This window comes from Harpegnathos saltator, unplaced genomic scaffold (assembly GCF_003227715.2).
Source record: "Harpegnathos saltator strain DR-91 unplaced genomic scaffold, Hsal_v8.6 scaffold473, whole genome shotgun sequence".
In the NCBI taxonomy this organism is placed as follows: Eukaryota; Metazoa; Arthropoda; class Insecta; order Hymenoptera; family Formicidae; genus Harpegnathos; species Harpegnathos saltator.
In genome coordinates this window covers 182,205-206,977 of record NW_020230287.1, presented here as the reverse complement: position 1 = coordinate 206,977, position 24,773 = coordinate 182,205, and the positions used below count along the sequence as shown (strand labels likewise).

The 24,773-nt window shown below is 47.6% G+C and overlaps 2 protein-coding genes across 2 annotated transcripts in view; both read left to right on the top strand.

Annotated features, from left to right (window-relative positions):
* LOC105188211 (probable serine/threonine-protein kinase dyrk2) overlaps positions 1-24,773 on the top strand; it is a 341,632-nt gene that overhangs the window by 160,741 nt on the left and 156,118 nt on the right. The gene's annotated exons all lie outside the window — the stretch shown is intronic.
* Positions 9,533-10,115, top strand: LOC112589338 (cell wall protein PRY3-like). Its single transcript, XM_025302227.1, has one exon. The coding sequence runs from the start codon at positions 9,591-9,593 to the stop codon at positions 9,978-9,980; it is 390 nt and encodes a 129-aa protein (XP_025158012.1). The 5' UTR covers positions 9,533-9,590; the 3' UTR covers positions 9,981-10,115.

The window sequence follows — 24,773 nt, the reverse complement described above, 5'->3', positions numbered from 1 at the left end:
GCCCGGCGCGAAATTCGTGTGGCGTGGCGGATAACTCTATCGGGTGAGGCCGCCTAGAAGCCATTACTTTGCCGTCGGCAATAAAAGCATCCCCTTACTCTAAGGATCCTAGCCATAAAGTAACGTTAAATACGCCGGGACTTTGTGCGCGCCCCGACAAGGAGTCCGACTCTCTCTCTCTCTCTCCCTCCCTTTCTCTCTCTCTCTCTCTCTCTCCTCTCTCTCTCTCTCTCTCTCTCTCAACCGAGTCCTTTGTTTGCGATCAGCCGCCGCAGATCGCCGCGGCTACGTGGCCGCGTCGGCGATACCGGCCGGGCCGGTATTTGTGTCCATCGCGACTAAGTGTGCGCGATAATATGTCAGCCGCGTGCAGAGCGAGCGCGTTGTCGGAAACAATGACGGCAGGTGGGCGCAACGCGTCCCCGCGATCCGTCATCGAAGAAGGAGCGCACGGCACTCGTGGGCGTCTCGGCGTCCTAATAGCTTTTAATGCCCCGCCAACGTGATTTAGGTGCACGCACTGGCCACAGATTCGCACAAAGGATCTCGCCGGTGCACTGACCGTCCTTTCGACAGAGAGAGAGAGAGAGAGAGAGAGAGAGAGAGAGAGAGAGAGAGAGAGAGAGAGAGAGAGAGAGAGAGAGAGAGAGAGAAAGGAAGAGAGAGAGAGAGAGAGAGGCAGACTCTCTCGGCGGTGGCGGACCCGCGCGCGCCCTTGAAATTCCTCCCGCGAATACCTGCGGCTGCAGCTTTCGGCTGCGCGCGCGCGCGCGCGTGTAAGTAAGATAAAGCTCTGTAAAACGCGCGCGATTTTTTCGCACGGACTGTCCTCCGGACAGCGCGGATTTTAGCCGCCGCGCACTCGTATTTCCTCGCGACAGCGACCGCGGCTCGAAGTCGAGCGAGCTTTTGAACGGTTTTACGGGAGCCTTTGATTCGCGCGAGTACGGCCGGCGAGGCTCTTTCTTTCTCTCCTTCTGCCTCCCTCGCTGGCTTCCCTTCCGACGGCGGCGGGGTCTCTAACCGGCCGGATCGTCGTCGTCATCGCCTCCGTCTGCCGCCTGCTCGCTCGACTAACTGGTCGACCGGGGCCAGCTCCCACCGCGAAACTGCCACGTCGGTCTCAGCCCGAAAAGGAGCCTCATTTTTCCAAGAAACGCTCATTCTTTACCGTCCACTTGGCAGCCCGTAGAGTCTGCTGCCTCGCCGGATCAGTGGCCGCGGACGAAATAGAAGAGAACATTGCCGCTTCTTCTTTCGAGACACCTCTTCAGCTCAGTCTTCAGATCGTCGACGTGAGAATATCCGGATGCAGCATGCGCCAGTGATTTTTGGGCAAAACAAGTGTACGGTCGCGAACGGAAAGACTAATTTTTCGCTCGACGTTCAGAAGGCGTCAGTACCCAGTGGGAGAGTTGGCCCATTGGAAAATAAATTCCCCCGTTAGACTAGACGAACGCGTTCCGAAATTCACGCAAGAAATTGCTTCCTGTCCGCGGCAATACAATTTTACACTCGGCTCGATCCGCCGCCGTTCTTTGTTTGCGTTACGCCACTCGCGACCGCACCACATTGAGTGTTTTCCATTTCCAATCGGTCTGTCCTTGTTACCCAACTGTTGTTGTTGTTGAATATGAAACAGAGGCGGGGGGATACTTTTGGCGGATGATTTTTATTTATTGACTACTTATTTATTTATTTTTATTTTTTTGGAAATGTATATTATAGTGTATATTTATACATGAATATGTTTCAGAATATTGTTTATTCTATTATTGGTTATATTTTATATTGGTTACATATCGGAGTATTGATTTGTTGTTTATCCTTTGTTGTTTATTTTTACGCCATTTTGGGTTATTTTTATTGATTATTCAAGAAAAGATATTGCCCAAGCATCATATTTGCGATGGTTCTTAATTCTTAATTCTAAAGCGGTGCTTGAAAGTACCGCTCTATATAAATGCTTATGTGTTCTTGAATTTTTTTTCTCAATGCCTTTCTTTTTCTCTCTTATCCTCCATTCTTATTGGTAGATACAAGTAACACCTAAAAAACTTCATCCTCAACTTGTTACAAAATTTATTTCCTTATGTTTCCTATTCCTTATGTTTATAACGCGTACCAAAAGCTATTTACAAAAATTTAATAAAGTCTTGGGTAAATCAATCCAGGATATAAAGGGTTCGTGTCCAGAAAGGAATTTGTATGATTAAGAAATATCAGCAACTTTGCACCGAATACCTAAACCGAAGCTATTATACCGATGTTGTGCGACAAATTGACGTAGCAAATCTCTTCAGAGACGCTCCTACAGTTGGTGACAAGCGTCACCACGACCCCAGCGCGATCTTAGCTGATGCAAAGAAATATTCAAAGGAGTCTCGATCGGGGCGAAATCCCCAAGTACCGCAACTTCCCCCCCAGCGCCAACTACACCTTTCTCCCGTAGAGCGCTCCCTCTCCAGACATGTTTGTGTCGACGGCTCGAATTCTCGACGAGCAGGAGGGATCATCGTTAATTGACGTTTCCCGATCTACGTCCCGAGGTACACACGGCTTCGACCCTGCTCGTCCGTCCGCCGTACCTCCTCCCTCCGCACCTTGTGCGGTCGAGCGATGTACAGATAGACTCCGCTCGCCGATCCCCCCGCCGATCCCCCCCTTCGAGTAGTGTCTCGGCTTGCAGACGGTTCTTACCCCAAAAGGAGCAAGCGATACGGGATACGAAGGGGGACGTCTGCCTCCTAGATGTTGTATGCAAATTTCCGCGCCACCTATAGCCGCGCCGCCAGACATGGCGGCGATATGAATCATACCGCGCCGCCTCATAAGAGGAAATTCGTCGCGACGTGCGATCACGCGAATTCAAACAAAGCCCATCCACAGCGGTTGTTCCCTCGTCGCCTTCGTCGCCCCCTTCGCCCTCCTCGGCCGATCGTCGTTCTACGCGGAGCGGAACCCCGACGGACGTACCGGTCGCGCGGATCTCTTAATTAATAATTTCGGCGAGACACGCCGTATATACGCGAGTCGACCTTGTATACATGCGCGTCCATTAGCACTTTTGTAACGCATAATTTAAGCGTAAAGTCGACGGAGTGGTGTAAGAGGAGAGAGGTGGGCCGATCTGGTGGGGGATCTTGGAGCTCTCCTCCGTCGTCTGAGCGGCGCGCTCGAGAAACGCGACCGCGTCGTAAAGACTGTCGCTAAAGCGACAACGGCGCACGGAGGTGACACAATAAACGCTGGGAACAACTTCATATTTTCCAGTCCCGTCGGTGACATCTCGCGGGCTGACGTCACCGTCCGCAGATGACCAAATCGAGTACCGAGGGCTCTTAAACTCGCCGTTTACTTTCACCTCGCGTATCGCACTCCGGGAACTCGTCCGCGGGGCATTTTCATCTGGAGGGTTTGGTCGATCGCGGTTGGCTCGATCGAGCAGTCGATATTTTCGATTTACTCTCGCCGAGACCGAGAAAGAGAGAGAGAGAGAGAGAGAGAGCGAATCGCACGTGCGCTTCCAAAACTACAGATTTATACAGGGTGTTTAAAAGAAAGTGTCTAGGACGAGAAAGGTCCTGGGTCGAAATTAATATCGTCAGAGTTATGTTAACAATTATTTACTTTAGTTGGAGCGAGTGACTTACTCGCTTCGTGAAATATAATATATGACACGCACTTCTGCCATTTCTTGATTAGACTGATACAATGTTATTCTTACCACACGCTGTGAAAATTTTGCAACTGTTTACTATATTTACGAAGATATGTGACTAACAATTACTTATATAAATGGGAAGAAAATAGATGTTTGTTTAAATTCCGAGCAAGAGCGAAGAGACTTCTTTTAGGGATTTACTTTCTCTCTTCACTGATAAATGGACAAATTACATCAGAGAATCCGAAAGCGCCAGAAACGAGCAAGTCACTTGCTTTAATTGAAGTAAAAACAATTGTTTTCACCACTCCGACAATATTGATTTTTTTCGACCCATGTTTTCCAGGACTTTTTCCTCTGTTTTCCTCTGACACTATCGCTCTTAAAATTCAGAACCCTTTTTTTAAGCACTCTGTATATTATACATAGACTAGGTCTTTATGACGAGAGCTTTGAGGCAGGGTTTCGGTATTCATTCGGATCTAATGAATCGCACGCAGTCCGGTAGCCGATTATTCGAATAACGGATAAATGTGGCGCGCTAAAGTTGGGATTATCTCCGGGTAACAGTTGAATCAAAAGCCGAATCGGAATGTAAAGCCGGCATTCATAGTCTCCGTTCTTATATTTAAGATTATCTCTCAAGTTCATCTTCAGCTGCTGCGCGGACCTTCTCGTTGGCGACGGGCGGAGCAGCCGAAGACGGACTTGCGGCAATCTCAGCGCAAGAACGGCCTGCGACTACCGGCTTAAATTCGTAATGGAATCGTAGTCGGCCCAGACACGTGCGCGGTAATCTGGAAAATTCGGCAATCAGCGGCTTAACCGTGTATAATTGTAACTGTATAATTGTGTTCATTTATGTATCTAGATAATAGCTACCTTGGGTAATCCCCCTATTGAATTTGGTAAATATTTCGAAAAGAAATATAGAAATAGAAATATAGAATATAGAAATATAGAAAAAAAATATATAGAATAGTACATCTCACCGATTTTTTTCATTTTGAAATATGTTATAAAGCATGAAATTCCGAGTGACTTTTCCTAATACAATTATAGGGGGGTCGCTTTAGTTTCTGAGATGTTTGACTTTAAAGTTTTATAATTGTACGTTGAAGTATATTTGAAGTAGACAAGCAGTTTTCATTCACTTTAAATGTAGGAAACAGTATAGAAAACAGAGGGGCTCCGCCCCTCCCCCGCATCCCCTTCCCAAATAAATCCTAACCTAACCTAACTTATTGCATCTTTATATATTTTTGGACATTGTTGAAAAAAGTTCTCCTAAGATTTATCACTTGGTTCGACTTAACTTATAATATCTGCATATAATTTGGTGTTGTGGCTTTTAAGGAGATCTTTTCAACATCGCCCAACAATATATAAAGATGCAACAAATTAGGTTAGGTTAGGATTTTTTTGGGGAGGGGGTGCGGGAGAGGGGCGGAACCCCTCTCCCGCTTATATGTACTGTTTTCTATATTTCTATATATACACTATGTTTGGATTAACTGTTTGGATTGTACTGTAAATAACGTCAGCTGATGATATCTGGAATTTAATTCCAGGATAATCAAAATTCCAAAACTTTGAAATCAAATATCTCGGGAACTACAAGCAACCCCCATATAGTTGTATCAGCAAGTCACTCAGAATTTCATCCTTTATAACATATTTCAAAATGAAAAAAACCGGTGAGGTGTACCCTCTTCTATATACTCACTTCTACTTCAAATATACTTTAACATACAATTATAAAACTTCAAAGTCAAATATCTCAGAAGCTATAAGCGACCCCTATATAATTGTATTAGGAAAAATCACTCAGAATTTCATCCTTTATAACATATTTCAAAATGAAAAAATTCGGCGATGTATACCCTTTTCTATATATTTACCTGGAATTTATTTTTTTTCTCATCCGCACACGGAGAATGGTCCGCACATTTTTTTCTACCGGACACACAGTTCGGGATGCAGCCGATGGTCTCACGAGGGAACTCGCTTCCGAGAAATTCCCAGACGCGTTAGGTCCCCCCGCCGGACATTCGCCGCGTTCCTCACGACCTGCATCCTGCGAGAGGAAAGTGTCCCGAAACATGTGTGTGTGTGTGTGCGAGTCCACGTTCTGGACGGCCGTCGTTTGCTGTTCATCGACTGGAACGAGCGCGACTCCAGAGGGGAGCGAGAGGGGCGAAATTATCGACCGATTAACCCGTGACATACCGTTCGTGTGCTGACATATTTCTGCGCGAGGCCTTTAGCCACTTTTGCTCCGACGCGACGTTTATGAATATGCCAAGTTTCTGCGGCGTAATTCGCAAAAGTGCCCGACGGCGTACCAGCCGCGTCTCTTCCGAGGCGATCGGCGACCGGGGCGACAGGGGGATGGCGCAATAAGACAAACATTCCGCTTCGCGGTAGACGCGACGGAATGAACCGCCGGCGTTTACCGGCACGTAACGAACACGATCACGCGACCTCACGTTCGCGGATAATAACCGCGAGACCGCACAACTGCCGTCCCCCGAAGTTGCACGACGCTTTGCGCCACGTCTCGTTACCATTTCGTCCCGAGACGCGCGTCCTCTCCTCCGCAACGTCGCAACGCGAGACGTCGCCAAACGGTCGCCGGTCTTCGTAATCGCTTGGAGAAATCATCGCGGAGAAATTATCGCGCGCGGAGATTAGTGGCACGTAAGGACGACCGTAACGGCCGGACAAACGCCGAGGATCGCGTGGACTCTGCCGCGTTTTTCTCTCGCGATCGTCGCCGTCCTCGAGATCGATCGACTTCTGTTTCGCCCTGCCGGAGTTATATTCCACTTAACCTCTTCTACAAATCTGTCGATTTTAGTCGATTTTAGTCGATTTTAGCCGCTAAGTACACAACGGCTGTTATGTATTTATTAATGTTATACCGATACATATAATTCGTAATTTTTTAATTGAACTTTCAGAATATCTTGTTTTTTTATTAGAAGCGAATTATGCACATTGGCGATACTTTATCATAAAACACATGTGCATCGTGGAGAGAATAGGTCGGATCACCTGAATAACTTTGAAAACATGCAAGATGGAAAAAAAATGTTAAGTACAGAAATTGTAGAGTTTTAAGTGACGCATCATATAGCGATATTAATGTAAGCGATAGTAATGTCTTGAACAGCGTCATCAGGATTACGGGGAAGGTCACCTTGAATTTTTTAGGTGGAAACCCCCATTTTTTATTATCATCTTTTTCTATTAATTATTATGAACAACTTTTGTTCAAATTGAAGAAAAAATGGTACTGGATTTTTTTGCTTTATTTAGTTGCGAGAATATGCTGTTACAACAGTATCGTAACTTTTGTTAACTTGATGATTTTGAAATTTCCAAAAGTCATCAATTCAACAAAGGTTAGGGCGCTATTGTAACGGCAATAATTCTTGAGATCAAGTAAGGTAAAAAAGTCTAATACTACTTTTTCTTCCGACAAGTAGCGCTATCGAGATATCGTAAGTAAAATATTGTAAAAGTTACCAAGTTTTCCTTAAATATCTCAAAAAATGTTAGATGAATAAAAAAATATTTCAGACAAAAATTGTCTAAATTAATTGGTGGAGAAAGATGATATAGTAAAAAAATGGGGGTTTCTATTTAAAAAATTGAAAGTAACCTTGCCATAACCTTGATGACGCTGTTCAATGTCATATTAATGTTGCTGTGTGATGCGTCGCTTAAAACTCTACAACTTTCGTATTTAACATTTTCTTCTATCTTGCATGTTTTCAAAGTTATCCAGGAACTCTGATTTTTTTTCCTCACCCTGTATATGAAAGTATCTCGAGCTACGCTCTAATCTGTGGCTTTGGCGAAGGATTCTCTTAGAAAGTAACAAGTGGAAAATTTGACGATCAATATCTTTTAATAGTTTAACCGTGTACAATTGTGTAATGATGTTCATTTATGTATTTAAATCAGTTCCCAATCGGGGATGCGAAAAAACATTCTTGGGGGTGCGAGGAAAAGTGATTGTAATTAACAATGATTGGGATGAATTCTGGAATAATCCGACATTTTTACCATCAAATTTAAAAAAAAATGTTATTAAAATTATACAATTTTTACGTATCTGTATGGATATATTCATTACGTATCACTAAACGAAGCTTAATATCATGGATAATAATTTTATAATATTAAAATGATAGTTAATTTCTATAAAACAATACTATGTAATAATAAATTATTATAAGTTAACTTCTTATCTTAAAACCCTAACAACTAATTTTTATTATAAAACATGCGAATAATATTTTTTTGTAGGAAGTGCGAAGATTCATTAATAAATTGTTAGGGGTGCGAAATGCAAAAAAAGTTGAAAAATCCTAATTTAAACGATAGCCACATTCGAGTAATCCCGCTATTGAATTGATTACGTTTTTGATTTTTTTTCTTCTAATTCGAACACGGCAAAGTGGTTCGCACATTTCTTCTGTTTTTTTTTTTTTTCTGTTGGATGTCGCTCGGAACGTAGCCGATGAAGCCCACAAGTGGCGAGTTATCTCGCGTTTTAAAGGCGCTGAGTAGGATCGCAGTTTCTATTGAAATTAAATCTGCCATGGAGCCTCCAGAATCTCTATGGATGTTAGAATGGATGGAATCAGGTCGAAATTGTGATTCCGCCTTTCACCTTTCAATATTCCATTCGACGCTAATTTCACGCCTCGAGGCCTGTACATCAAACTATTTCGATTTTATTTAATCTACCTAGCATTACCGAGAGGCTCTCTGAAGAGCCTACAAGTGGCAAATTACGCGTCCCTCGCGATTTACGGGCGCTGAGTAGACCATCCCAGTTTCCATAGAAATCAAATCTTCACACTGATCCGCCGGAATCTACAGACGCCAAACAGTTTGGGTCGGAAACTGGATTCCGCTTTATTCCCTGAATATTCCATTCAATGATTTCATACTCTGTGAAGCCTACATCAGCCTGTCTCGATTTCGTTTAACCTCGACAGCTTCGCCGAGAAGTCCTGTTGCAAGTAGTGACTTGTGCGTCTTCCGGCGAATTCGAAGGCGAAGAGTAAGGCTTGAGTCTCTACAAGAATTAACTCCCCGTTGCTCCTCCAGATTCCGCAGATGTTGGGCTGGAAATAGGACCGAAACTTCGACTTGCTCTCGCAAAGATCCCCGCGATAAGTACGGACGATCCCTCGCGCTCCATTCGCACCTTCGCGTTCGCGTTCGCGTTCGCCCGACAGGACGCTGCGGAGTATCCTCGATTGTTGTTCCGCGCCCGCCGCCCGCCGTCCGCTCGCGGAATCTTGAAGCGAGCCTGAAATGTGCACAGGTAACAGGGTGAGAACCGCGAGAGTCGCAGCGAAGCATCAGCGCGCGCTCGCGGTCCGGAATAGCTCCGGGTGCGCCTCGCGAATCAGCCAGTCAGCCGATCAGCGAGTACTCGCGTGTGCGTGTGTATGTGTGTGTGTGTGTGTGTGTGTGTGGTGCGTGCGTGATGCTTCGACGCGCGAACCTGAAGAGACCGAAATTGTCGTCAAGTCGCGCTCCGCCGCGGGCACTCTGACTCGGCGAGGAGAAACACGAAGAGCACAGCCCGATGGCGAGCTAGAGGTGTGGACCGATGATCCAGAACTATGGAGCTGTTTGTTTGTGCTATGAAACTCGGAGAAGCCAACGGGGTGTCGCCTGACTGAACTCGTCGCCAATTGCGTCATCCTAACGGCAAGCGATAACGCGAGTCTGACGGAGTGATCGAAGCGAGAGAGGAAGATAGACAGATAGAGAAAGAGAGATAAAGAAAGGACAGAGAGAGAGAGAGAGAGAGAGAGAGAGAGAGAGAGAGAGAGAGAGAGAGAGAGAGAGAGAGAGAGAGAGAGAGAGAGAGCAGTTGCTCCGCACCCCGACGAAGATGGATGCCCTGGAGCTGCAAGCCGCCTTGGTGAAGTTGGACCCGGCCACCACGGTGACGCCGATCGGCACCACCGTGAAGCTGGTGCCGCACCATTGCGTCGCCTTCACCGTCAACATCGACGACAGCGAGCTGAGTATGGAGAACTCGCAGCGGGACGGCGACAAGTCAACGGCCGAAGTGACGGCGGCGGCGACAACGACAGCGGCGACGACGACGACGACGACGACGACAACGTCGTCGGCGGCGACGTCGCGGAAGACCCCGGGTAACTGCGTGGCCGGGCTGACGAGCGCGGCGGCCACGACCACGCCAGCCAGCCATCAGAATCACCAAGGTGGCCAACAGCAGCTGGCTGTCTCCAAGTGCGGCATCGTCGAGGTCAGGTGACGCCAGCCGCCTTGCTTCGGCGTCAACGTCATCTACCACACGTACCCGCCGCACCGGGGCAGCAAGCACCACGCCAAGCATCACGCCAAGGAGAAGAGGCATCATCATCATCACACTATGCATCATCAGCATCACAGAGCTCATGTGGTAAGTCGTCCGTCACCGTGATCGCCGTCATCGTCGTCGTCCTCGTCGTCGTCCTCGTTGTCGCCGACGGCGAGTTATGCGCCGCTTGCCGCGGACAAAGACAGGTCGGCGGACAGCAGACGGACACGCGGCGGGGTGACGTCGTCGCCGTCGCGCCGAGCACGCGAGCGGCGATCCTCCGCGCGCGCGCGCGCTATTGTTCGCACTCGGAAGGTCGTCCGGCCGTTTTACGCGCGGCGCGGCGCGGCGCGGTGGACGCCCGCCCGGCGGAGGGTGATCTCGGTAGATCACAGCCGCGGAAATCTGGCCGTCTTTATTCGCGCCCGCGCGAGGTCTTTTTTCGTCTTCTCGATGGGAGGAGGAGGAGGAGGAGGAGGAGGACGAGGACGAGGACGCTGGATAGCGGGGATCTTATATGTCGCGCGCGCGGCGTGCTTTGTAATAACGAATTCTATTCTCGCCGCGACGGGAGAGAGAGAGAGAGAGAGAGAGAGATTTCGTGTCCGGAGGACGCTACAAAGAAGCGCTCCCGACAAAAGCGAAATTCGGGACTCATCCGGGGACTTTCGCAGAATTCAATAAGAGACGGAAGCCCCCCCGGTATCTCCGTATTTCCGTCGCTTCTCGAGGAGCTTAACTCGCCGTGGGCACTCGTATAATGCGATTCGTTCAATCGCGCCCTCTCGCTGCGCGAAACGTGCGAACGTGCGCAGAGAGATATTCTTCGTGATGTAAAGCCCGCGAGATATAAAGAATAATGTTTCGTAGAAATCTTATGGGGTGAAGGACGACGCGAGTCCTGGAGAGGGAGAAAGGAGGAGAGAACACACATCGCGCACGCGGGTTGAGATTGAAAAGCTCAAATTCACTCGTCACCAATGGACTACGACGCGATTTTCCTCGATTTCCCGTTTACTCGGGAAGCTGAACTCGAAAATGCGCCGTTTAAATGCTTGAAGCCGCCGCGAGGCGATTCGTGCGTGCATCCAGCGGCGCGTCAACGACCGACGTCGGCTCGCCCACGCGCGACTGCAAAAATTAATGGTACGCGTAGCGAGATTGAAAATTAAATTTGTACAGCTCCGGTTTCGTCCTCGCGACCGAACGGAATTAAAAGTGAAATTAAAGCGAGAATAACAGGCGCGCTGGGATTAATACTTGAGCAGAGTCGCGAGATTAGTTCCTTCAGGAGCGAGTTCGACGCTCCCTCTCCTCCTCCCCTCCCCCCCGCTACCGAAACGAATTTGGGGTAGGACGTGCGGCTCGCGTCTGAGGTGAATGTCCCAATTAGCGAGCAGGTTCTTTCATCGCGAAACTTCATCATGCAAATGAATTCATTAATTAATAACAGACACGTTACACACACGTCCGAGTGCAAAGAGCTGGTCTTCCCGAGAAGCTCGAGCATTTGAGATCCTTCAATTGCGTTATATTTTTCTAATTTGTGGGAAAATTGGGCTTTCTCTATTGTATTCTCAGAGGTGACGAAATCATCGATTTCGAAAAATATCGTCCGATGACATGACAGTTTCACTTTCTTCACTGACGGTTTATATAATTTTGCGGAAGTTTGGTATTAAATATCTGTCCCTCTAGAATGTCAGCGAGTAACTGTTCGAACTGTCAGCTACTGTTATGCTGGCGCTCGTAGTTGCGATGTTCTCGCATTCATCGTGGCTTTTAATTTTATTCGAAGCTTTGTATGACCGACAATGTATAAAATTTAGAGAGAGCGAAATTACACACGCTTTTATACATGCAGGATGTATCACAGAATCGTAAGAGTTTGGACGGTGGAAAAAAAATGGTGTGAAGGAAAGTTGAGTGGCTTCATTTTTTCATGAAGTAAATTTTTTTATTGGTGCAATGACGCGCGTCAGAATGCATTTGCATTTTTATTTTAAATAAGACCTAATTCCTGCAAATATTTTGCGTAAAAGCGTAATAGAGTGAGATGACCAAAAAATAAGTAGTTAATGAGATATACGAAAAATCTCAGAGAGGGGGATTCTACTTCAAACAGAAATGCAATTACATTTTCCTGGTGCGTCAACAAAAAAAATTGACTTTATGAGAAGATAGGATAAATATGCATAAAAGGTAATAACCTCTCTGATCTTGTTGGAATTGAATATATATTACAGGATCAAACCGAACCAAACCAAACATTGATACTAGTCAAAGCTAACCTAACTCTACCGTATACTAAAAATGGAAATTTTACGAAGATTAGTAAAGACCCCTACGCGAGATTAGCAAAAGTAATAGATACATACTCGTCCTGCAGAAAATTTATTAAAAAATCAAAAAGTTTAAAGCCGATATTTCATAGATTAAATAGATCAATTCCTCCTAATCTCGCGTAGAGGTCCTCGCAGTCTTCGTAAAGTTTCGATTTTTAGTATATGATAGGGTTAGGTGTCAGGTCTTGGTAGACTTGGTTAGTATTAGACTCGGTTTGGTTAGGTTAGGTTAGGTTAGGTTTTCTGGCGAATAATTTCTATCACTCCTATAATATTGATCCAATTTCAGCAAAATCGATGAGGCGTAACCATTTGTGCGTATTTACCTTTTAACTTTTAAATTTTAAAATCATATATCTCGGAAACTACAAGTGACCCCCAGATAATTGTATTAAGGAAAGTTACTCAGAATTACATTCTTTATAACATATTTCAAGATGAGAAAATCGGAGAGGTATTACCTTTTATTAGTATTAACTTTTATGCATATTCATCGCGAAAATAGCGCTCGTTAATCCATTCAACTCTCCCTTGCACCGTTTGTTTCTACTGCCCAAAGTGCAATAGATGTTGACAGTCATGATTCTGTGAAACACCCCGTATACACAGGGTGTCCCATTTTAAAGGACCCACTCAAATATCTCAGAAACACTGCGTTAAATGGAAAAATGTTTAAGACAAAAGTTGCTTAGCTTGAAGGGGGACATAGGACAACGATAGCATTTTGTTTGTAGATGGCGCCACTTTGGAGATATCCACTGATTATCAGTTTTCTTAAATGGAAATCCCAGTTTTTTATTATATCATCTTTTTCTACCAATTAATTTAAACAACTTTTGTCTGAAACATTTTTTTATTTGCTTAATATATTTCGAGATATTTAAAGAAAACTTTGTAACTTTTGCAACATTTATCTTACGATATCTCACTAATTATTCGTTGAAAGAATAAATAGTATTAGATTTTTTCACTTTATTTACTATCAAGAATATATTACTATAATAGTGCCCTAACTTTTATTAACTTGTCGACCTTTGGAAATTTCAAAATTATTAAATTAACAAAAATTAGGGTACTATTGTAGTAGCATATTCTTGATAGTAAATTAAATAAAAGAGTCTAATACTATTTTTTCTTTCGACGAATAGTTAGCGAGATATCGTAAGGTTGGAATGTTGGAAAAGTTACCAAGTTTTCCTTAAATATCTCAAAATATATTAAGCAAATAAAAAAATGTTTCAGACAAAAGTTATTCAAATTAATTGGTAGAAAAGGATGATATAATAAAACATTTGGATTTCCATTTAAGTTTTTTAATCGGTAATTTCCATTTAAGAAAATTGATAATCAGTATATATCTCGAAAATGGAGCCATCTATAAACAAAATTCTATCGCTGTCCTATGTCCGCCTTCAAGCTAAACAACTTTCGTCTTAAACATTTCTCGATTTAACGCAGTGTTTCTGAGATATTTGAGTGGGTCCTTAAAAATGGTATACCTTGTATAACAGACGAACATTGGATCTGATTTATTAAAGAAAACGGCCGCAATTGTCGCGAATTGGACGTTCACCTTTCGTTATCAGACCGCTTTCTCTCTCTCTCTCTCTCTCTCTCTCTCTCTCTCTCTCTCTCTCTCTCTCTCTCTCTCTCTCTCTCTCGCCGTACATGCGCTGCATTGTGCCTGGCTCCGACTGTTGCCCGTGCGTTTTCTTGATGAATTTTTCCTCGGTGCAACGGCGCTTCGCCGCAGTAACGAATGTGTATCATGGAGTCAGCGGACAATACGACACGCTCTGGCTGCCGGCGTTCTGTTCGCTTCGCGCACGCCAGCGCATCCGCGCGCATAATTCGACACAGAGGACGACGAGCGGGCGCGCGCGTGCCGTGACGGCGCACGTATACGCTTCTGCACAGCCGTCTCTCTCTTCCTCCCTCTCTCTCTCTCTCTCTCTCTCTCTCTCTCTCTCTCTCTCTCTCTCTCTCCCTCCCTCTCTCTCTCTCTCTCTCTCTCTCTCTCTCTCTCTCGCTCTCTCTCTCTCTCTCTGTCGTGTCTGGCCGACGTAAGGAGAGCCGCTCGTGTAGCCTTCAGTTAACAGCCGGCTTTACCTGCCTAGCGGTAATTCCGCGCTCGGTAATTAACGAGCGTGCGGGAGCAATCAGGCGCCGATGCGGCCTCGGTCGCGCTCGCTGCGCTAACGCGGCGAAGAAGCGGCGGATTAGTGTGTTAATTTTTAACGGGGCTTTCGACGTGCGACGAGCGAGGATGCGAGGATGCGACGACGCGTGCATGCGGAAGAAGGAGTCGCGAGGAGTTCGTTGAGCAACGCTAATTTTATTTGCGTTTCATTAGTCCCCGTTTACATAGAGCCCGCGCGCGACGGCCGGCGCCGATCCTCGCCGCCGCTGGGAGAGGCGACACATCGCGAGGAATTCCGGGAAATTAATCCATTAGCGCATCAACGCCGCCCGACTCGCGTTCGTCACCAAGTGCAAGCAGGGTGCTCTAATTGTGCCGCGCTGAAGAGGATCGATCTCAGAGGTCGATTCGTCGTCGGGGGTGAAACGGTGTCTCCGTTGGTCGGCGTGGCTCGGTGTGAGCGAGAGAGAGAGAGAGAGAGAGAGAGAGAGAGAGAGAGAGAGAGAGAGAGAGAGTGAGAAGGGGGGCAGGAGAGCGCATACGCGACTACTACTACTTGTCGAGTGTGTGTACACACAGCTTGGCGAGCGTGCGTTCGCAGCTGCACTCAAGCGGGACATAATAGGCCTATCGCGAGCCACTTGTCTACTTCACCGTCGGACTATCGCCCGCGGTCGACGGTAGCGACGTTAACAGACGCGTTTCCGGAAGTGCGGCGCGACTGAAGATGCGACGGCACGCAGATCCGTATGCTTGCTAAGTGACGCGCGCGCACGCAGTTTGCCAACGTCTAATTTGGCCTGATTGCCATTCGCCGAGTTTGGATAACGATGTCAGAGCCGGTTCGCGGAATGAACTCGCCATTCTGCACGCATACGTGGATATCGCTCGTTCTATATCGATTCTCGTGTCTGCTGTTCGCCAAGGGAGAGAGGGGACGAGGACAAACGATAATCACACTTGGACGAACGATTAATTCCCGGTCTCTCTCTCTCTCTCTCTCTCTCTCTCTCTCTCTCTCTTTCTCTCTCTCTCTCTGCGGGATAGTCGACAGAACGACAAATATTGTAACTCAGCAAATAAATGCGCTTCTCTCGTGCGTCTGATGCACGCGTACGTGTACGCGTCGAACGGGCAAAATGCATCGTTGTTTGTACCGGGCTTCCGCGAGGCTCGATAATCGCGAGTCGTCGCTGCGTGCGTGCGTGCGTGCGGGCGCGTTTAACGATGTACGCGCGCGGATTCCGTCGTCGTGTTCGATTACACGCCGTGCATAAATCACAGCGTGTACGTGCGCTCGCGCTAAGCCACCCTTTGTTACTGCGCAGCGCTAAGAGAGAGAGAGAGAGAGAGAGAGAGAGAGAGAGAGAGAGAGAGAGAGAGAATACGCGAGAGGACTTTTCCCTCTCGGAGTACAATCGGCCGGTATCCACTATCGAGCGACTTGCCCGCACGGTATTGAATTCTCTAGTAGGAGGATTCTCGCGGGCTTGCGAGAGACAGAGAGAGAGAGAGAGAGGGGGGGGGGAGAGCGTGCACATGAACACGCATATTCCGCGCGATGTTCCGCGGTGCCGCCGCCGCTCGCGAGCGAGCGCACATACACGTTATACGCGGCATATTCTCCCCTGAGGCACAACGCCAAGAGCGGCAGAGGGGGGGCTAGGGGGCTCCGTCGAGGGTTCGGCAGCATGTACCGGGTGAGCACAGATCGATAATGTGGTCCGCGTAACTGGGACGCCCAGGCAGCGTCAGCGACGCGGCGGATCTCCCTCTCTCTCTCTCTCTCTCTCTCTCTCTCACACACACACACACTCTCGGTCTCGCAGCGATCTCGCTCCTTCGTCCTTTGCGTCGGCCGCACCGCGCGTTTGCGTTTCCGGCTTGGCTGTAAATTTCGTCCGCTGCGCGCGCGGTAACTTTGCAGTCGCGCGCGGATTTACGGCCGCTCGTTCGTTGGCGCGCGGAATTATAATTGGACGGCGCGGTTGCGCTGCGCAGCGACGAATACGACGTCCGAGCCGGAGCATTGTTCCGGCCGGATAATGGCGGACTCGAAAAATACGATCGCGCGAATCCCGTCGGGCCGGCGCGGCGCGGCGCGGCGTCTGCGTATCTCCGTCCTGCGGCCGACGAGAGAGGAGAACACTCTCGTCTCGATTCCACGCGGAACATCCGGCAGCCGACTTTCTCTGCTGCACCTCCTAGTCTTTGGGGATGAAGAAAACAGGAATGAGTGAATGATAGCTAATAAGCGAGCGAAAAATAAACACTCTTCGGCACGAGCATCGACCTCAGTCGATAAACGGCTGTCATATGTCTATGTTAACGTTACATCAGCATGTAATTCGCAATTTTCTAATCAAACTTCCAAAATTATTTTCTCTTTTTCAAATACGAAAGTATTTCGCGCTACGCTCGCTCTCAGCCGTAGCAAGTAACGCGAGCGTCGTACCAAAGAGGTTAATACCTGACGAGAGCCGCGCGAGAGAGAGCGCCGGAAGCCGGCCAACCGCCGGCCAGCGGAAGTTTCATCACCCTCTTACGTCCTCCATGCATGTGCTCCTTCAATTCCGCCCGATCACGGCGTGCCGTTGCTCCTTGCCGCCGAGAGGGGAAGGTCCCAATTTGCAGGGTCAGAGCCTCAATTAAAGCTCTCAGACCGGGCTTTAAAGAGGCTCTCGAAAAAATCGGCGGTCGGTTTACACTCGGGTTACTCGGCTCGCGTCGCCCTCTTCGCGCCGTCGGCGTCGGATCCGCCGTTCCTCCTGCTCCCCCGCCACCTCCCCGCCGCCCTCCTCGTCGTCGTCGTCGTCGTCGGTCGAAGGGGGATGAACTCGTTGCACGGGCTTCTGTTGTGACCGCGGCGATGCCCGAGCGACATGTAGCCGTATAACCGAGGATCAGTCCACTTAACGCGCGGCGCCTGCGTCCTCGCGCGGACAGCCGCGCGGCCAGAGGAACGGATCGAGAGAGAGAGAGAGAGAGAGAGAGAGGTCCTGCCGGACGGTCCGCCGGCGGACTGCGTATTATCGAGCGCGGCCGCCCTCGACGATGGCGCGGCGATGGGACTCGCCTAACCTCGCCTTGCCTCGCGATGCAAGTATGCACGACTCGTTCCCGCGGCGCAATCCGCGGCGAGCCCGCGTAATTGCGCGAGCGTAACCGCAAACTGGCGGATTCGATCGCGCCGGCCGGGCCGGCGAACGGACACCCTCATCCGCGCAATCATGCTCCGCTCCCCCGCGTCCCCCGCAGCGCGCGGGAAGAACTCACCCTCGCGTCTGCCGAGTTTATTTATATCGCGTAGCGTGTAGCATAATAAGCTTATATCGATCGCACGCTACTCTGTCGACCAAGCTCCCAAGGTGGTGCGCCGTCGCCGTCGCCGTCGTCGCCGTCGCCGTCGCACGTGGACCATTCATCCACGAGTCAGGCTCGTCGCGGTCGCGTTGCACGAGAATAGCGGCGAGCGATGCGGACACGAATAATAACGGCAACGGACGAGAGGGGGGATTCTCCTCCCCGTAGGAGATGATTTGCGTAGACCGCGTCTTCTTGCGACGGCGATTTGGGGACAAGGTGGGGGGACGGCGGTTTATTCCCCGTTAATTTTGACCGTCGGCACTCTGTCTTCATCGAGCTTCCTTGGCGCGATTTTTCGCGCGTGGATTTCGTAACGGCAGGGTGAAAACGAACGCGAGAGCGTTTTGCAGATAACCACGTAAGGGTCTGGAGTTATTGATTCGAGATGATCGCCGAATGATCGCGCGCACGCAGTCACGATCTTTCTGAACGAATGACTCAAGGCCCCACGTGGACGTTGTGTGCAAAATGCGTGCAGCGGATTTTGTTCTCCAATTGAACTGAATCTATGAGCACACGACTTGCGCAAACTTACGTCCAAAAGCAACAGTAATTTCAGAACGAGCGGAATCATCTAAATTTTCGAGGATTTTATTCTTACATATACGGCCTCAAGAGGATTCCTCTAAAATTAAGAGGGGAATATTATAGACACGTTATTCTCAAAGTTAGAGGAATTGTGTGTTACATATACGATGCAAATGTTATTAATTTTAATATAAATTTCCTCTTATATACAGATTACTTAATCCTTTTTTAAGAGGATTACTATTTTAAGGGGATTATTATTTTACTGGTTATACGTTCCTCTATATGAAAAGGAGAGAAAATTATTGTGAAACCGTCCGGAAAAAAATTCTAGTTAAATTTTTTTTTGTTTTCTACTGAAGAAGTAGGAAAAGACGTAAATTTGTAATTTGAAGTACTCCAAATGGCATTTAATGTAGCGTGGCATTTAATAACGCGATATTTTTTCCTTTGCTCTAGACATTGTCCATAAAATAAATGTCACGACGATCGTCATATACACCGAAAGAGTGTCTCTGTATATGTATGTGTGTGAAAGATGAAAGAGGAAAAACGCCGACGAGCGTTCCTCCTGATACAAAAGGAAAATTAATTTGTACAAGAGGAAATCCTTTTGAAATAAAAGGAAGAACAGTCAAAACGATATCTAAAAAATTTTAGACTAATGGTTCATTTTAATCGCCTTATCGAAAGGGGAATCCTTTTCCTATAAAAGGCTTCGCTTAGAATATGAGACTATGAGAAAAATCACTTCACAAATAGAATACTTTTTCTTGGGTGTACCTATCGTATTCTTCTTCTTCACTCACAGTTCACTCAAAATCTTGCACGATTGTTTGCGAAGGTGCTGAAGGATCTTTCTTTTTTTTTCGTTAAGTAGTTCATCTTGTGTCTCCGGACACCCCGTATATGACTCGGTAGGTTTGCCCCATCCTAGCGAGCGAGAGACAAAGACGCACACACACACGCACAGAAAAAGAGAGAGAGAGAGAGAGAGAGAGAGAGAGAGAGAGAGAGAGAGAGAGAGAGAGAGAGAGAGAGACCGAATTGCTCGCCACTGTTGGCGACCACTTTCGGCCTTTCTGTCCCGCCATCTTTGCGAGCGCGCGGTAAATATTCTCTCGCCACGGCCGACAGGGCCAATTTTCCAGCGGCCGATTAACTAACCGGAGCCTGTCTCCGCGCCTCGAAGCGTCCAATTAACCGGGTGCGCGGTGCGAGGATCTCTCTTCGGCGCGGGACCTTACGTCCGTCGAGGAGAGGAAAAAAAGTTTACATCCGCCCTTTTGCGGGAACTCGCGGAGGATGTGCGTGACGCTGGTACGCGACGCGCGTGCGTGGATGCCTGATGCGTGTGCGACCCTGCGTGAAGAGGAAAGAAACGAAAGAAAGAACGAAAGAAAGAAGAGGAGCGTCGGAGCGCTCTGCAATTTGCGCTGCTGTTTACACGAGCGTCATGAAGAAAAAGGGGCGAGAAAACGCGAGGGACACGAGGTGAGAATCGCCGCCGACGGTCGCGATCGATGTCGGCCGACACGACGATTTTTCAAATCGTCTGTATAACCGCGGGAGGTGTAATTCCTAATTAAGTCGCTCGTTATCTTCGCTCGTGTGCACTTCGCCCTGTCGTCGAGCCATTTTGCTCCCTCTCGATATATTTACCCGCGCTCTATACACGCGCGATATTGGACAGGTCGGAGAACAATCGTGACCTTGGCCCGAAAGTCCGCACCATCGCTTATATTTATCCGACGGTGGTGTGCGTGCGGACACGCGTGGTTTGACGAGGGTGGTGAGCGGGGGAAGAGAGAGAGAGAGAGAGAGAGAGAAAGGGAGAGTGGGAGACGAGAGAAGCACGAACGTTACAGCGGATATCCACGCGCGGGCTTCCATTAATCTCGCGGCCGCGACTTTGAGGACGCGGATCGGCCATCGGTTCCTCACTTGGACGCGCCATCTTGATCAATGCCGATGACGACGGAAGCGACCGTTCTCATTCGCGATTCCGCGTTTTTGTGGCCCGGAGGGAAACGCTCGACGGCCGGAGGATCGCGCGAGTCTCGGTCGCCATCGCAAAATGGCGGCTCGCAAAAGTGCGAGAGCACCGCGCAGCGAGTGCGTAGCGCCGCTCATTTGGCGTGTCACGTGTGGCTGACGAAGACGCTGATGGATTAGGTGCGACGGCGCTAATACCACTCGCAAAGTGGCCGTCGCTGGTGCGAATCAATCAACGCAAATTACGGTGAGACAAATGGCGGCGGGACGCCCGCGCCGCCGCGAGATCCTCGTGGACGACGCTCCGCGCGTCGCCGATCTGATCGCGACGTGTCCGCGGATTATCGAGTTTGCGAAACTAATTAATTACCGTTGTACTGCGCCGTAGAGTCTCTGATCGGGATGCGATCTCCAAGCGAGAGAGAAAAACTCGCGGGAGCTGCGACCGGACGATCCGCGACGCGAGACGAATCCCCAAGAACTCGCTTCCCGCGAAGTGCAATGACGCGGTGAATCATTCATCAATGGTTTCCCTTCTATTACGCTCGATGACTCGTGGTCTGTTCTTTATTTTTTTCTTTTTCTAATTTTCCCTTTTCATATTGTTCTATTATATTTTCCTGACTCTCCTCTCTTCAACTCTCCCTTCAATTTCTTCAATTTTTATCCCCTCTGTTTTTCTGCTTTGGAATTAAAATTAATTTAAATTGAGTCCTCCAAATTTTATCTTGCAGCAGTTTATTTAAGTTAAAATTAATTTGAATTACACTTGGCTAAATTTTATTTAACTTTATCTGAAGTTACTTTAATAATCAACGTTCTTTGATTTTTCTGTGTAGTTTGAAAAAAATCGATTTTTCAAGCAAACAACAAATAATACGATATAACGAAAGTTCCTTCTCGGTATGAGATTCGGTTTCGAACTGAAGCGTTCGCGCACGGCAACGTTTACGGTATCGGAGTACCGTCGATTTTACGTCTCATCGGCCTGAAGGATCGATAGGTGCATCGCGACGCAAGAATATTGATGTCTATTGATTTGGACTCGCGGACGTTTGCGCTAACCTGCGGTAAGTAAGGAGAAAGTTACGGTACCTGGGATTATTCGGCTTTACACGTGCCTACTTTGCGTTCAACACGTTACGGCCTCACAGTATAAGGTGACGTGTCAAATCCCTTGAAAGTCGCTGCCTCAGTTAGATCGCGAATGTCACGGCCGAAGAATTCGACGATTACGGGTAAACCCAAAGAGTACCGTAACTTTCCCCTTGCCGTTAATCGGACCTTTCCCTCCCGTAGAGAACGTTCATACGGTGTTCGTCTCGCGCCGACGGATACGCGAGTCGCGAGTCGCGGCAGCTCAAGCGCGCGGAGGAGACGTCGCATCCGACCCAGAGACGAGGTCATCACGCCGTCATTCACGTGTGTCTCTGTCCGAGCGGCGAGCTCGGTCGAAGAAAGGAGATTAGAAGGCAAATAGGATTTCGCGAAGCCCGCGAACGCGGCGACGCCTCCTCACGTATCGTCACGTGTCACGTTGGGACACGTGTTGCGGTCTCGCGACATTTCGTTGAATATTTACGCGTTCGCCGTTCGCCAGGACTCGCCCCGCTCCTGCTGCGCCGCTACGCACTGTTACCGCACGCTTAGCACACACACGCGGAAAAATGCTAATTGGCCGCGGCCGCCGGCCGATCGATCGGTCCCGCCGCTTCCTTTGTCGCGGATTAAGGCACACACGTGCTAACGAACCACTTTTACCTCTCTGGCGCACGTGCGACAGACACGCTAATCCTCTCCATTGTCATACGCGCCTCGACGGGTACATTCATACGGGGATTTAATAATAGAGCGATACGCGCAGCGTTACCGTGCGCCGGAAGGGTGAGAATAATGCGCGTGCTTCGATAGAGGATATCAATCGCGTGCATGGCTGCGAATTAAAGAGAGAGAGTGTGTGTGTGTGTGTGTGTCTCACGCGATCGCACTGAGGTAATTTTTATTCGATAAAATATCATCGCTGCGTCGCACAACTGGGATATCCAGCTCGAGTAGAAATTTACATGTTACAACGACCAATTAGCAATTGGCGACCAATTAGTAATAAGTATCCTTTGAACGGTGTGAACGTTCGCATCATATGTGAAATAGTTTCCCATGCCATCCTCAAACGTTCGAAATAACAATACGAGTATGTCTCAGCTGGAGATAACGCGACACTCTTTTAGTGTGCACGCAGAGGATATTGCGGCGAAAAATGCAGCGGAATTTTTTGTAATAAAAGATTACAAAAATTCTGCTGCATTTTTCGCTGCAATATCTTCCGCACAGAAATGTGATTTGTTGCAGTGAGCGAGAGGCACCTAAGATAAACCACCTGAACAACTTTGGAGATATGCAAGATAGAAAATAATGTTTGATACAGGAATATACAGGGATTGTAGAGTTTTAAGTGACGCATCATATGGCAATACTAGGATGACCTTGAACAGCATCATCCAGGATACGGAAAGGTCATCTTGAATTTTTAAATAGAATCCCCATTTTTTACCATATCATCTTTTTCTACCAATTAACGTGAATAACTTTTGTCCGAAACATTTTTTATTTGTCTAATATTTTCTGAGCTATTTCAGGTGAACTTGGTAATTTTTTCAATATTTGGTTTACGCTGTATCGCGCTATTCGTCGGAAGAAAAAGTCACTTTTTTATTCTATTTGGTCTCAAGAATTGTTGCTGTTACAATAGTGTCCTAACTTTTGTTAACTTGATGACCTTTGGAAATTTCAGAATCATCATCATGTTCAGACAAATATTAATTCGTAGAAAAAGGTGGTACATGAAAAATGGGAGTTTTGCTGTTCAAGGTCACACTAGTATTGTTATGTGGTGCGTCACTTAAAATTCTATAACTTTTGTATTTGACATTTTTTTCCATCTTGCATATTTTAAAAAATATTCAGGTTACCTGTTTCAGGTACTTCACCCTGTATATTTGTATATTTATATAAAAATATTATATACGTTTGATTATTTACTACGCAATATCGTAATTGATTGAAAGTTATGTTTTTGTCTTTTTATTGTTTATTATCTCGTTCTTTCTCTCTCTCTCTCTCTCTCTCTTTTTGTGCACACACACACATACACACAGAGATAGAAGGCGGTTTGGAGACACAAAACGCATTGTACGGGAATGGAAGTTTTTTACTTAAATTATAAACTTTGGAACACTGCGACTCGCTGAAAAACGATCCAATTTCAAAAAACAAAAAACCGTTGTACCAGTCTCATTGTCAGCTACAACTTTAATTTCGAGAAAAAAATGGATTTCCATTTAAAAAAATAGTCGTCATGATGAAATCTTTCTAAAGTGGCGCCACCTAATAATTAAATTGATATCATCATCTTTCCCCCTCGGGACCATAAAACTTTTGTTTGAAACATTTTTTTTTCTTAAACTTCTCCTTTCCGAGATGTTCGCGTGTGTTGAATAAAATGATCTGTCTTGTACGATTTCAACGAAACTTTTCCTACAATATTTTTCTTTATCGTGTGCAAACACTGCGACGTCTGCCAGAGAAGTTCCCCACGTACGGGTATCGACGCGCATCGGCCGTGAAAAATTTGTCGTCCACCGTTGATGGTTTAATTGCTCGCTCGCTCGTTTGCGGTGCATAGATCTTGTATGTTTTAAAGCCGACCTTGCGAAAAAGACAGAAAGGAGAAAAAAAGCGAGTATTCGAGGGTCAAGTCCATGGCTCCCGAGATTAGCTCGGCGCTTTTAACATCGCGCACTTCCTCGTGCAGGCGTGCAGAAAGTGGGGGGGGGGGGGCGGGAAAGAGGAAGGAAGCTGAAGGTCTGATGGAGACGGCGACGCGGAGGTGGCGAGCGTTCCTGCGCTTCTCCTCGCGCGGGCGTTCTTGAACGATGCACTTCCTGAGCTGACGCAGCTTATCGCAGCTGGAGGATACACAACCGCGCGCGGCAATTTTGGACGCGTTCGCGCGCGCGTCGTTGACTACCATTTAAATTGGCTGTGCCGCTTAAACGCACGCTTGCTTATTCCCGCGCAAACACCATTATCTTATTTGCCAGAGTACCGGCGAGCAGGATTTCCTTCTTCAGCAGGACCCGCCGAGCGTCGTTCGAGAGAACGCGTCTCGCCGAAGAGAATGCGGCGCTTCTCGAGGCTCGAATATTCTCGCGACACTCGTGCGAAAATCGTTCGCTCGGCAGCGAGGCGCGACGACGATGAAACTGAGCCGGGCGATTTATTAGCGAAGGACAGAGAATTGACGAAATTGATCGTTCACAGAATCTCGAGTATTCTCCCCCTCCCCCCCCCCCCCGCCCCCAGGCTGTTTTTTTT

Coding starts and splice junctions, on each gene's coding strand:
- LOC112589338 (XM_025302227.1), top strand. CDS start 9,591: ATGGATGCCCTGGAGCTGCAAGCCGCCTTGGTGAAGTTGGACCCGGCC.